The 14,249-nt window shown below is 37.5% G+C and overlaps 1 protein-coding gene across 3 annotated transcripts; it reads right to left on the bottom strand.

Moving 5' to 3' along the window:
• Positions 1 to 10,163: 10,163 nt before the first annotated feature.
• On the bottom strand, positions 10,164 to 11,831 carry LOC109244155. Of its 3 annotated transcripts, none has more exons than XM_019411200.1 (2): positions 11,760 to 11,831; positions 10,164 to 10,955 (listed from the first exon to the last, which is right to left on the bottom strand). In XM_019411200.1, the coding sequence occupies exon 2, from the start codon at positions 10,948 to 10,950 to the stop codon at positions 10,399 to 10,401; it is 552 nt and encodes a 183-aa protein (XP_019266745.1). In that variant the 5' UTR covers positions 10,951 to 10,955; positions 11,760 to 11,831; the 3' UTR covers positions 10,164 to 10,398. The 3 variants fall into 3 exon arrangements, with proteins under 3 accessions (XP_019266745.1, XP_019266744.1, XP_019266743.1); XM_019411199.1 differs by lacking the exon at positions 11,760 to 11,831 and adding an exon at positions 11,599 to 11,699; XM_019411198.1 differs by lacking the exon at positions 11,760 to 11,831 and adding an exon at positions 11,378 to 11,626.
• Positions 11,832 to 14,249: the final 2,418 nt, after the last annotated feature.

Here is a 14,249-nt window from a genome sequence, read left to right as displayed (position 1 = left end):
TACATTGCCTTTAACCTAGTTATCATAAAATTTTTGAAATCTATAAGGTTTTTCGAATGGCTTTGTGTTATTTGGCTCGTAACTTTGCTCTGAACTTGACTCATTTGATGAGTAGACTTTGAGGCTTTGATTTGTACTTTCGACTATCTTCTTAGTCTTCTTTGCCTTCTTTATACGTATGCCGTATATTATATAGTCCCCCAAGTGTTTGAGCTTTGAAGTATGAAATCTCGAGCACTTGTTTACTCCTCTTATTTGGTCCTTTTCCTGAAAAGGAAAAAACATACGGGACTCGGAGGTGCGATTATAGATGAAGACTGCTAAACCCGTTTGAATTTCTATCAGAATAAATTGTAACCCTAGACCGGGAATTTATATTTTTCCGCGTGTCTTGCAGGTCGTGACTCATCATTTAGTACGGGTTAGCTTTTTGCCTATCATCTAAAATCGTTAGTAAAATTTTAATAATTCAAAAAATAAAATTCGAAAATGAGGGTACCTGCCCGTGGATACTTCTTTTCCTTAGAAATAATATCTCTTCAGATGAACGGCATTCCAATGTGAAGGTAAAATCTTACCATCCATTGTTTCCAGCTCGTATGCTCCCTTTCCTGCGATACCGTGAATCTTATAAGGTCCTTCCCAAGTTGGACTTAACTTTCCCGCGTTAGCCGCTCTCGTGGATTGAAAAACCTTTTTGAGTACGAAGTCCCCAATCTTGAAGTATCTTAGGCGAGCTTTCCGATTATAATATCGTTCCATAACCTGTTTTTGTGCTGCCATTCTTATTAACGCAGCTTCCCTCCTTTCCTCAAGTAAATCTAAGTTTATTCGCATTTCTTCTTCATTGGATTCCTCAGTTGCTTGTGTATATCTCGTGCTCGGCTCCCCTATCTCGACTGGGATCAAGGCTTCAGCTCCATATACCAGTGAAAATGGTGTTTCTCCCGTACTTATTTTTGCTGTTGTGCGATAAGCCCATAAAACACCAGGTAACACCTCTGGCCAATTGCCTTTAGATTCCTCCAATCGTTTCTTCATATTGTTGATAATGACTTTATTCGTCGATTCAGCTTGTCCATTACCCACCGGATGATAAGGTGTTGAGGTAATCCTTTTGATTTGCCAACTTTGAAAAAACTCTGTGATTTGTGCGCCTATAAATTGTGGGCCGTTGTCACATACGATTTCCTTTGGTACGCCGAATCGGCATATGATATTTTCGCCAAATGAAATCTCTGACCTCTTTTTCTCGTACCTGTTTAAAAGCACCTGCTTCTACCCACTTAGTAAAGTAATCAGTGAGTACTAGCAAAAATCTTACCTTGCCTTTTGCTTGTGGTAGTGGACCCACGATATCCATCCCCCACTTCATAAAAGGCCACGGTGCAATGACTGGATGTAACAACTCCGCGGGTCTATGCATATTGTTACCGTATCTCTGGCACTTGTCACATTTAGCCACAAAATGTTCCGATTCTTCTTCCATTTTGGGCCAATAATAGCCTGCCCTAATCATGGTTTTTACTAAAGATCTTCCTCCCGCATGATTTTCACAATGTCCCTCGTGTATTTTTCTCATCACATAGTCTGTTTGAGAAGGTTCGAGGCATCTTGCTAAAGGACCGCCAAACATTTTTTGATAGAGATTGCCCTGCTTTAAACAGTACCGAGCATCTTTTTTGCGAAGCGCGTGAGCCCTTTTCTTATCTTCGGGGACGGTTCCATACTGCAAAAAAGTGACAATATCGTTTCTCCAATCCCAAGTTAAATTATTGAAATTTACCTCATTTCTATCTTGATCGAGCACTAAATGAAACAGATGTATGACATAGGCATTTTCATTATTTGTTACTTCTGCCGCAGATGCAAGATTAGCTAAGGCGTCTGCCTCAATATTCTCTTCCCGTGGGATCTGCAAAACCTTCCAATTTTGGAACTGCCTAGCCAGATCTCACGCCTTTTCCAAGTATTGCTGCATTCTTGCCTCCCTGGCTGTATAAGTCCCCAGCATCTGGTTGACTACGAGTTGCAAATCGCTTTTGATTACAATTTGTTCTATGCCAAGTTCACGTGCCAGTTCTAAACCTGCAATCACGGCTTCATACTCTGCCTCATTGTTAGTTACAGGATGACATTTTATATCTTGTCGTATGGTTTCACTCGTAGGTGGTATTAAAACAATTCCTAGACCTGCCCCTTTCACATTCGATGAGCCATCAGTAAATAAGGTCCAGGTTCCTAGATTAGATCCATTGAATACTTGTAATTCTTTTTCTGCTTCTAGTTGCATCCCTTGACTAAAATCGACCAAAAAGTCTGCTAACACCTGTGATTTTATTGCAGTTATAGGTTGATATGTGATGTCATATTCACTCTATTCTATGGCCCACTTGGCTAACCTACCCGATAGTTCCTGTTTGTGTAATATATTACGCAAGGGATAAGCAGTCACTACAGAGATAGGATGGCATTGAAAATAAGGCCTTAATTTTCTAGATGCCATAATTAATGCAAGTGCAAGTTTTTCTAGTAGAGGATACCGTGTTTCCGCATCTAATAATGATTTGCTACATAATAAATTGGAGACTGTTTACCTTGGTCTTCACGAACCAAAACAGCACTTACCGCTACTTCTGAAACAGCTAAATAGATAAGCAACCTTTCCCTATCTTTTGGTTTTTCGAGCAACGGTGGATTTGACAGGTACGTCGTCAAGTTTTTGAGTGCTTGTTGACACTCCTCAGACCATTCGAACTGATCTTGCTTTTTAAGAGCTGAAAAGAATTTAAAGCATTTTTCTGAAGACTTAGAAATAAATCTCCCCAAGGCTGCAATTCTTCCCGTTAGTCTCTGCACTTCCTTCTTATTTGTAAGCATGTCAGGAATTTCTTCAATGGCTTTGATCTGTGCGGGATTTACTTCAATACCACGGTTAGAAACAAGAAAACCCAAAAACTTACCTGATGAGACGCCAAATGCACATTTCTCGGGATTTAGCTTCATATTGAACTTTCGTAAGATCTGAAATGTATCAAACAAATGTGGTATATGGTCCCCTGATTGTTGAGATTTGACAAGCATATCATCTATGTAAACTTCCATAGTTTTTCCTAGATGTTCCTGAAACATCTTGGTCACCAACCTTTGATACGTGGCACCGGCGTTTTTGAGACCAAAGGGCATTACTTTGTAACAGTAAGTCCCCCTGTCTGTTATAAATGAAGTTTTTTCCTCATCTAGGTGATCCATTTTAATCTGATTATACCCTGAATATGCATCTAAGAAGCTTAACAATTCATGTCTTGCAGTAGCATCGATCAGTTGATCTATATGTGGTAACGGAAAAGAATCTTTAGGACAAGCTTTGTTAAGGTCGGTGTAGTCTACACAAACTCGCCATTTGCCATTCTTTTTTGGTACCAATACAATATTAGCTAACCAATTAGGATACGTTACCTCGCGGATAGAGCCTATTTTTAAAAGTTTTTGGACCTCATCTTGAATCACTTGATTTTTGAAAGACCCCTGCTTTCTCTTCTTTTGTTTGATAGGTGGATATGATGGATCTTCATTTAACTTGTGAGTCATTACCTCCGGGGGTATCCCTGTCATATCAGAATGGGACCAGGCAAAGCAATCTACTTTAGTTTTCAAAAATTCGATCAGCTTACCTTTCATTTCGTGGCTTAAGTTGGCCCCAATGTAAACTTTCCTCTCAGGCTTTTGTTCGAATAATTCTACAGCCTCCAACTCTTCAATCGTTGTTTTGATATTTTCATTTTCTTCTGGTTCTTGGATGAAATCAGGTCGTGAGTCCACATCTGTTTTCCCATCTCCGGTTGAGTTTTGTGGTGTGGCATCCTCAACTGGATTCTGTAATTGTTATTTTTCTTCGTTTTTTGTGCTTTGAATCTTCTACAGAGTTGATACTTCTAGGTGTTTGTTGATCACCATGGATTTGACGGATTCCCCATTGTGATGGGAATTTGATGACTTGATGTAAGGTAGATGGCACAGCGTCCATTTCGTGAATCCATGGTCTCCCGAGAATCATATTGTAAGCCATATCCATCTCTACCACCTAAAATTTCGTATCTTTGATAACTCCTTCTGCGAATTTTGTAAGTTCCTTTTGTTACGACGCTCGAATTATCAAAGCCAGATAAAGTATGCGCCTTGGGTACTAGCTTATCTTCAGCTTGCATCTCGCTTAAACTCTTAGCAAAATGATGTTCACGGAGCTATCTGGGTCAATCAAAACTTGTTTTACGTTAGTATCATGTACAAGTAGAGATATTACCAGTGCATCATTGTGTGGAGTTGGTATGTCATCCGCGTCTGCATCATCAAATGTAATGCTTTCTTCCTCCAAAACATGTCGGACCCGCTTCCCGTGTGTAATTGTAACATTAGAAATTTTCTTGGCTGCCGTATATGTCACACGGTTAATTTCTTTGCCTCCGCTTATAACGTTAACGGTCCTTTTCGGAGAAGGAGGTTTAGGGGGCTCCTTCCTGTTCTTCATATACGCTTGCTTACCTTTTTCGCTAAATAGTTCGGTAAGATACCCTTGCTTTAATAAATGGTCTACCTCACTTTGTAGCAATCTACAATCAGCCATTTTATGACCATGATCGTTGTCAAATTCACACCAGTGATCAGGGTTACGCCTATTTGGATTTGATCTCATTTCTTTTGGCCACCGCACCTTATCACCCATGTTTCTTAATACCGCTACTAATTCTGAAGTGTTTACATTGAAATTGTAACCGCCAATCATCGCCTTAGAGCTTCTATCATCACCGCGTATCTACCGCGTGTCCCGCTCTTTTCTGAACCTTGAAGATGAACCTGATTCTCTATCTCTCGACCTACGATCGTACCTTGAGTTATCCTGTTTCGATCGTGAGTCTTTTCCCGCTGGTCCCATGTAAGGCTCGTATCTGTTTTTCCCAGACCTTTTTTCAGTTTCAGCACGCCTTGAACTTACCCTCTCTTCCTTTTGAAGGTGTGTAATAGTATCTTCTTCTATCCGCAGCTTTGTGTTGTATCTGTTGTAAACGTCATTCCAAGTTGTTGCTGGAAATTCTCGTAGGCTTTCCTTGAGTCGTCTCGTGGCCTCCGAACTCTTCTTATTTAGATTACTGGTAAATGCTATAGCTGCCCAGTTATCAGGTGCGGGTGGCAACGTCATTCTTTCACGCTGGAATCTGTCTACAAATTCCCTGAGCAACTCTGAATCTCCTTGTTTTATTTTGAAAATATCTTCCATTCTTTTTTCGACTTTTTAAGCTCCCGAATGTGCTTTGATAAATGAATCTGCAAGCTCAGCAAAAGAATTTATAGAATTTTTGGGTAAAAGAGAATACCATGTTAATGCTCCCTTAGTGAGTGTTTTACCGAATTTTTTGACCAATACTGATTCAATTTCCTGTTTGGTCAAGCCGTTACCCTTTACACCAGTTGTGAATGCAATCACGTGGTCTCGTGGATCAGTTGTTCCATCGTATTTTGGAATATCGGGCATCTTGAATTTCTTAGGAATTGGGAGAGGAGCAGCGCTTGGCTTCCAAGGTTGTTGCGAATATTTGTCCATATCTACTCCCTTGATTACAGGCGGTACTCCAGGTATTTGCTCTATGCGGTCACTTTGCTCCTTGAGCTATTTCGGCAAAGTTAATACTAAATTTTGTAAATCAGAATTGACTATGTTACCTGGTTCTCCATCTCGAGACTCGCTGGGGGTTCCACTACTGCCCGAGTTAACAAGTCCAGAACGAGGGTTCTCCAAAGTGTTGTTATTTGGGGTTGGTGTTGGTGGTGCAACCGGCAATTGGTTAGTGAAAGCCTCAAGAGCCTTGCTGACCTGTTGAGCGATTAACTTCTACAAAGCTTCGTTGATAGCCTCATCGTTTTCCAATTGAGCATTTGCATTTGATTGAGATCCATCAAGAGTTCCTTCCCGAGATTGTCGAGGAGAGCTGGTGGGGAAGGGATTGGGGTACGATCATCTTGTGGATTCTCCTGGAGTTGATGGATTCTTTGGTTGTTCTCATTAACATTTGACATGGTTGATATGACAAAAAAGGTTAATTTAAGAAAGAATAGATTATCAGATTCCCGGTAACGGAACCAATTTGCTTAATCAAAAATAAGAATTTCGATCAAAGCTTATTTCAAGAAGAACTCGGATTACTGATAATCAAATAAAAATAGGAATAAATGATGTAAAAAATAGCTGAATAGAAAGCAAAGTAAATCAGTATATTCCAATAGTATTCCGTATCCCTACAAATGATCAGCTTTCCCCTTTTTATAGCTATCTCTAGGTAATACGTTTTGTTTCTGTCATAATAGAGCCATTATTGACAACCAATGGCATTTAATGTAACGTTATAAATGGTAATTATATTTTGATTTAGTACAGATTCCCTAACGTTTTCCGTAATTAATGCCTATTGATTACTGACAATACGTATCTATACCCTTTTTTGCTATCAGTTTCATTCTCTTAGCTCGATCTTCGATCATAAAGAGGTCCGAGCACTTATCTTTCTTGAATCTCTTGAATTCCTGCCCGTGCCTGTTGTAGCTCGTGCCTCTTTAACTATTCTTTGCCAATTGTCTTCCTTTGACCAGTCTACATGTCGTGACATGTCACTTTTCAATCAATTCTATATATGAACTTAATTTTTCCCAATACAATGTTCAGATTAGAAATTTAGTAGCACAACATCTACGTACTGTGTATAATGGTGTATGAACTTAGTATCATTATATCTTTTCGAAACCTTTTTTAAACTATGTATACCTATTTTTGAGTCAAAGATAATCGGTGCATCCTCATTTATTTTCAGTATATGAGTTGTATTTGACCTATAGCTTTCACCTATGTGCTCATTTCCTTGTACGTTGGAGGGGAATCGTGTTATGTATTGGATTAGTGCATCCCACATTGGCCTAAGTGACAGATGAAAATGGTTGAGAGATTCAGCGTAGTGCCATTGAGCTTTAAGTGACACATGAAAATGGTAGAGATTCAGCATAGTCCCTGTATACGGGTAAAACCGGAGGTAATGAGCACCCCGATTTCCTGGTGGACGGGATGAACGAAGTGAGGGCATAACTGCACGTAATCGAAATCGAAGCCTGGAGCCCGCTCGTATCAAAGCCCGGACAAAACACCTGTCCCCGGAGCCATCGAGACCATGCCCCCGAACCCGATTCAAATAATGAGACCTCGGAGAGCGTTGCCAAACGTCCGCACGCGATTAACAAAGGGCCGTCTTATCCGTGCCCGACCACATATCACGGAGTGAATCTCGGTATGTATTAGCACTTGACTAGTGATTTGCGAACGGGAAGATCTTTACCTTTTTTACAATTGTGCTTAGGATAAAACTCCCATACTATATAAAGGGGAGGTTTATTGTTCAATACAGGCTCTGTAACACGCATACCAAGGCAATAGACATCTGTTTTCTCTGTTTCTAAAAGTTATTCAAAGTTCTTGCTTTTGTTCATAAGTTCTTCATAAGTGTTGTCTCGGAAACGAAGGCAGGCTTCTTATCAAGCTTTTAACTCGAGCCCGGATTCATTATCATCATTGGTTTGGCTATTTACTCTATCTTTTATTTGCTTATCTAGTGTCACTAATCACTTGTATCGAATTAGTCCACATATCCTTAAAAACGCATATAAATTCAATTGTTATCCATTTTTAAGGGTAAACAGTGCGATTGAGCTTTAGTAGTATCTAACAAGTTGAAATCAGTTTTTTCTGTTTTTTCTTTTTGGGATTAATGTGATGAATCACATTTTGTTTTGTTTTCCTTAGGCAGTAGTAATGAAACCTGCATCTCAATAGCTATGGCGTGTCATCTATTGTTTTGATTTATCTGTGTTTCTCTCTTTTATTTAATAGACTAAACTTGCTAAGTCAATGTTGCTTCCTTGTGAAGCATATCTTATGTATCTTAGCTAACTCTATCTGAGCTTTCAGAGTAAATATAAAACTCATCTACCGCAAGGGAACCGAGGAACTTTATAGGGCAGATCTTCTACCTTTATTGAATAGTGCAATAAGATCAACATTTTCATCATTTTTAGGAACTTGTAAGTTTTCATACGTCACAAAAAAGATTATCAGTCACTACATACAATTTTAATGCGAACAACCTAATGAGAGAAAGCTCCTGTCGAACCGCTAACACCCCTAGATGTTGATTTTATTTGTATCATACTGATAGTGGTGCAAACTAGTTTAGTATTGAAAATATCACATCAAAGTTTAAACTTGTATAGTTAAATGAATTTACTCTTAAAAGTGGTGCAACTTATACAAATGAGGAAGTTTAATATTCTGATCACAAAATGTAAAATTTATTCCTTAGGATTTCTTGCTATCTACAGGTCAAAAGTGTGTAACCTGATACAACAATGGCATTCCAAAAACATATAGGAACACAAAATGTGCTTTCATCTATTGAAGAAGATATTATCAGATATTGGCAAATGTCTGGATGCATTAATAACTCGGAAATTCAAAACATGACAGCATTTTGGAGAATATCAGTGAACGATCAAACGAGTATCCTTGTAAAACCTGGGAATATTTTTCTGCCAGATACACCTAGTTTCCCAGCGATAACCAAAGTGAGGTTTCACAGGCTTTTCAAGCATGTAACGAAAGATCAAAGAAGAAACTAGAATGAGGAAAGTCAGGGACTACTTAGGTTGTTCCAGCAAACTTCTAGCAAATCTGGTCATGCAAATCGCATATCTGTTTAGATCAAAACTTAACTTTTAGGACATTTCATAGAACATTCGATGCAAGTCATGCTTCCGTGCTGCAAATACAAGGAATCACAACCTCAAGAGATTTAGTGTTTTGAACAAGATAAGCAAAAAGGCCTAACAACAACATTACCAGAGATTTAGTTTAAGCACAGCAAAGACAACCATGTAGTTAAGTATTTCCAAACAGCAAAATGTGTCTGAAAGTCAAAGCATGGCAGCCTGAATCCTTAGAGGATATCCACAACTTTGCTACTCCAAAAGTTTACCATCTACTGCCTTCTCAAACCAAGAATCACTTCTAAAATTAAAATTTATTAAAACACTTTGTGATTCTAATGTATAAGCTAAATAACTTGCTCTCATCCATTGCTATTGAAACATATATCAATCACCATGCATCAGCAAGACAGCAACTACTTTAAAAATAATAAATAAAAAAAGAAACTACCTCCAGCATAAGAAAAGCGACGATTGTTGTCCCCCAAAGTTTGATTGAGATTAGCAGAAATCAGCTAGACAACATGATTTTATACTATATTCAATCCTTAACAGACATCTGATAACACTGGTATGGATCCTATACCATTCTTTTAGGATCTTTACATCTAAATACACCGGTATAACAAGCTAAACTTCAAATATCAATAGTTCTTGACAGCTACGACCTTAGAGTATCTCTAAGTATAGAACACCATACTCATTTTATTAGACTTAAGTCGACCTACTTAAAGAGGCTGTAGCAACTCCAGATGCTATTTTAACAAGACAGTGGGCCTTATATTTCAAGAGTACTGTGACCAAGTTCCTAATGTGTTTGTTTAATGCAAAAGTTAATCTGTGCTACAGATATTAAATCTGGAAGTTCTCTACTCTGTGATCAATCCAGTCTTTCCAAAGCATAGTTCCAAAGTCATACCTACAGCATTTTCATAGGAGTTTACTCAACTCCTGTCAACCAACTAAGCCTCATGTCTCCAAATTTCATTTGCTTTACCAACAATACCAAGCTGGTAGCTTCTGTAATTCCCTCACATGATTCAATCATTTTAAATTCAAGAAGCACCAGAATATCTTACAATCTAATGAAAGAACATCATATTTGAGACTAGCAAATTAGAAGGCCTAAGCAATTAATGTCGAAGTCAACATTATATAACACAAGCAAATTTACCTCACATAATTCAAGCTTGCTCTCCATAACAAGCACTAAAGTACAAGGATTTTAATAATGAAAACCTTATTCAAGACTTAGAAAGTAGAACACACAGGCAAAAACCACGTTCAAGACTTACATACTAGAACACATAAGCAAATGATGTCCCTATAGTAATAGAGATCCAGCATCATGCAGAGACTTGCCATTGATAGGGGGGGAAAATAAGCTTGTTATCACAAATACTAACATAAGAGATCAAAATCTCATTTGCAAGTACAAAAGAAAAGAACTAGAATCACTAATATTTCAGCAAAGCAAATGATTATTTAGCAACTGTCATAGCACTCTTAACCATCTATATTAGTTTCTAAAAAGCAACTATATAGGAAACGAAAGATACAAACCTAAGCTAAAATCAACAGAATTACATGTCTAAAGCCTCATGGTTCAACTGTATTACCAAGCACAAAAGAAAACACTTCACGTACTGGAGGATACTCGACAAGTGCAATCTCCATAGCATATCCAGCAACAGGTAATTTCAGATCCCTCAAAACAGTGAATGCCTCGCCCATACGTGTTTTAGGAACTTCTTCAGCTACAGGGCAATAAGGAATCCATGTATCAGGACGATGCTCCTCCCTAATTTCAATTCCCTCCTTTTTCATTGCTTCAAACAACTGTGAGTGGAACTGAAGGAGAGACAAAGTTGGAGTTGGAGCAAGAAACAGAACGTTGTCGCCATTTGGGAGGCTTCCAATTGAACCAAAGGACAGAGGCAAAGATTCTTGCTTGGACGAAAAACTCTTTACAACGTTCTCAAGCTTCAATGGATCAATATAGGGACTAGAGAAGAGGGTAATGTGAGGTCTAGACTCAATCTCAATAAGCTGAGTGCTAATCTGGCGCCGAGCCAATACATTCCAAGCCTTCAGGACCTGGTTTTCCAATGCAGGATCAAAGTAGAGCTCAATGGCGTAGCCTTGCGACATTGCCTCTATCAAGGTTCGAACAAACACAAAAATAAATCAAGAAATCACCAAAATAAATAGAATCACAAACTTTCACAAATGACCCTGAAATCCGCACCAACTTTTATACTCAATCTAGCCTACTACCAGTAAAGCCAAATCCCAAATGCTAAGTCCAACCAAAAACCAGCAACAGTGATCATCTCAATGGTACATTATAAGCAGAATTAAAGAACATAAACATTAAAGAAAACCCACAAAAAATATCACTTAAAAGTAAAGTAAAATATCAAATAAAGATAAATTGGGATCTCGTGCAGAACAAGCAATAATGAAGAGAAATACACTAAAATAAATGCACAAAAAAGAATCATGGAACTCAATAATTTCAGGGGGGAAATTGAAACCCTAAAGAATTCACAGAATAAGCAAAAAATTTAAGGCATACCCAGTTGAGGAAAGAGGCAAACAAGGCACAATGGCTTGCAATGCAACCCAATTTAGGGAAATAGTGAACAAATGAATCGTCCTCCAAACAGTAGCAGAAATATAAAGAGGGGGACAAAAGGGGTTAAAGAAGAGGTTTTTGGGGAAATGGGGAACAATTTTTCTTGAAAAAATTTGGCCAAGAAATAGCTTAGGCTACAACTCACTTAAGAAAGAACTCACCGACTTTGTCTCATCTAGTTCCCCTTTAGTCAATGGAGATTCGGAGAAGGTGAAAATTAGTTTAACTAAGGATAAAAAGGAGAATATTTTTGGTGGTAAAACATATGCTACCAACCCAAAGAAATAAAGTAAATGATAAGTAAAGAAAGATATAATCTTACCGTAAAGTAGTGAAGGAAAATCGATCTTAAAACTTAATTCAAAATAATGACAAATATCTGCCCTCTCTATACTCTAACTAATAGCCAAGGAATAAATAAATAAATAAACTGTTGCAATCGCGTTATTACCAGCTCACTTTGTTCTCTCTTTTTTTATAATTGCGCATAACCAAGAGAAGAAACCGCTAGTTGATAAAGAAAAAAAAAACTAAGTATTCAATTTCAAAGTTTCTAACACCTTTTTGTTGGGCAACAATAACATACTCCAATATATTTTTATAAGTAGTGTTTAGGGAAAATAATGTATATACAAACCTTACCTTTATTTTATCCAAATAGAAAGGCTATTTCCAAATGACATTCACGTAAGCACTCAACACCTCTTTGTTATCTTTTTTTTATTTTCTTCCATTTTTCTGATAGTCTTTGATAGACTTTAATGCACCAAGAATTTTGACGTCAAATTAAAACTTGTACATGTTCCCACTTTGAGGCACCGTTTGTCCATAGTTTTTTTTTTTGGAATTTTTTTTCAAAATTTATCTGTCCATGAAATTTTGTATGTTATTAACGATTTTTCGAAAAATAAGTATTTCAAAAACCAAAAAAGTTCAAGTTTTTCGTAAAAAACTTTTTTTCCCCACTCACAAAATTGTAATTTTTTCAAATAAAATTCATGTATAAACATAATTTCAAATTCAAAATACCATTTTTTAAATTAACTTTAAATATTACGTTTTTTTCTAATATTATAATTTTTATGTCCAAAAGCCTACTGAGAGTCACTTTTAAACGAATGTGTCATTGACCACTCTCTTTTTGCATTAAATCAACCATTTGTTGCCCCTTCCGTGATAACCAAAAAATTTATCGTTTCCAACTTTGAAACACAGATGAATAATGAATCTACGAAATAGGGTTATTCATGGAATAAGGCAAAATTGGGCTAATAGGTGACCTAGCATGCCACCTCATGCAGCGCGCTAGTACTGCAACTCAGCTGGTTTTGCTGATCTTTTTTCTTCGAATACTTCTCTCGGCACCTCGAAATTCACCCGAGCCTCATGAGATCCTCCAAACTATCTTGACTATCCAAATATCCTGTATGGACTTATCAAAGGGCTCAAAGCAACAAAGCGAAGTGCCACAAACTCAAAACAAAATCTTAAGTTCCCTTATGGCCTTAAAAACCTTAGAACTCCAACTTTCATGCAATAGTGCCGAAAATGTCCCGAGCCTCCCAGGTTCTATACCGAGCATCGTGGCAAGTCTTAAAACACCAAACATATTTGAAGTTGGTAGAAAAATACTTTTGATATCTCAAAAAGAAATATTCTAAAACTACGTCTAGATTCATTTTCTTACTATTATATTAATGAGTCATTATAGTAGTAATTATTTTAAAAATATTTGTAACAGAAAATTTATTAATTTTGAATTCAATTTGGGACAAAATAAATTAGACAATTGAATTCTCATGGATTTGTACGTTATTGAAAAGTCAATAACGTTAGTATTGAAAAATAAATGACTAATCTTAATGGCTTTAAGACTAAACGTATAGTCTTTATGGTTGAATGTTTCTGATGGTTTGTTTTCGTTGAATAGCCTCTAATATGGAATAGAGAGTCTACTTCTGTTTAGTATGTATGTACTTCTTCGTCTTCATAACAAAAAGTAGTGAAAAAACAAAGTTAAACACTTTTCTTTCCTTTTCTTTTGTGCTGGATTTTCTTCTCGTTAATCTTTGTTGTTTCTGCTCCTAGTTATACTAGAAGAGCTTGTTGAATCCTGGGGGATACGCCTAATTTTATTCATCACGGTGTGGGCGAAATATCCTTAAGGATAGTGTCTTTGACACGCCTCAAGCTAAACCTTTTATTCTCCATAATCATCCAATTTTTTCCAACAATCTTAAGGATATTTACATGTTGTTATTATGGAGAATAACGCTGCTAATGTTGTTGTTGTTGCTACTACACCCGCTGCGCCTACTATTTCTGTTGATGTTTGATAATAGGTGAATTTAACTATAATCACGCCTTAAGTAACCACCTTCTTGTATAGTTTTGATGATAAAAGTGATAACAAAATGCTCTTATTAGTGCTTTTCATGATGTGCAGGTGATATATGACCAGGGAAGGCTAGGGAGTACTTTTGGAGTCAAAAATGAAGAAAAAGAGGCCAATTGTGAAATTCCCCAAGTAAACCACGCAAAACAGGCCTGAAGATTCAGAGAACTGGGTTGACCGCGGTTCCACCGCGATCGCGGTAGAACCGCGGTGGAAGAGAGCTGCGGATAAATTCAGTTTCAGAGAAGGCATTTGGCCGCGGTTTGACCGCGACCGCGGCAGAACCGCAGCGGAAGCAGAAAACTTCAGGGACTAAAGTATAAAACACGGGATTTTTAGACCTAAACCCTATTTTAAATACAAGACTTCGCCCAAGAGAGGCATGTATTGAATTTTAGAGTATCTTGGCAAGGAAAA

This window comes from Nicotiana attenuata, unplaced genomic scaffold (genome assembly GCF_001879085.1).
Source record: "Nicotiana attenuata strain UT unplaced genomic scaffold, NIATTr2, whole genome shotgun sequence".
Lineage (NCBI taxonomy): Eukaryota > Viridiplantae > Streptophyta > Magnoliopsida > Solanales > Solanaceae > Nicotiana > Nicotiana attenuata.
This window is presented reverse-complemented; position numbering and strand designations above follow the sequence as displayed.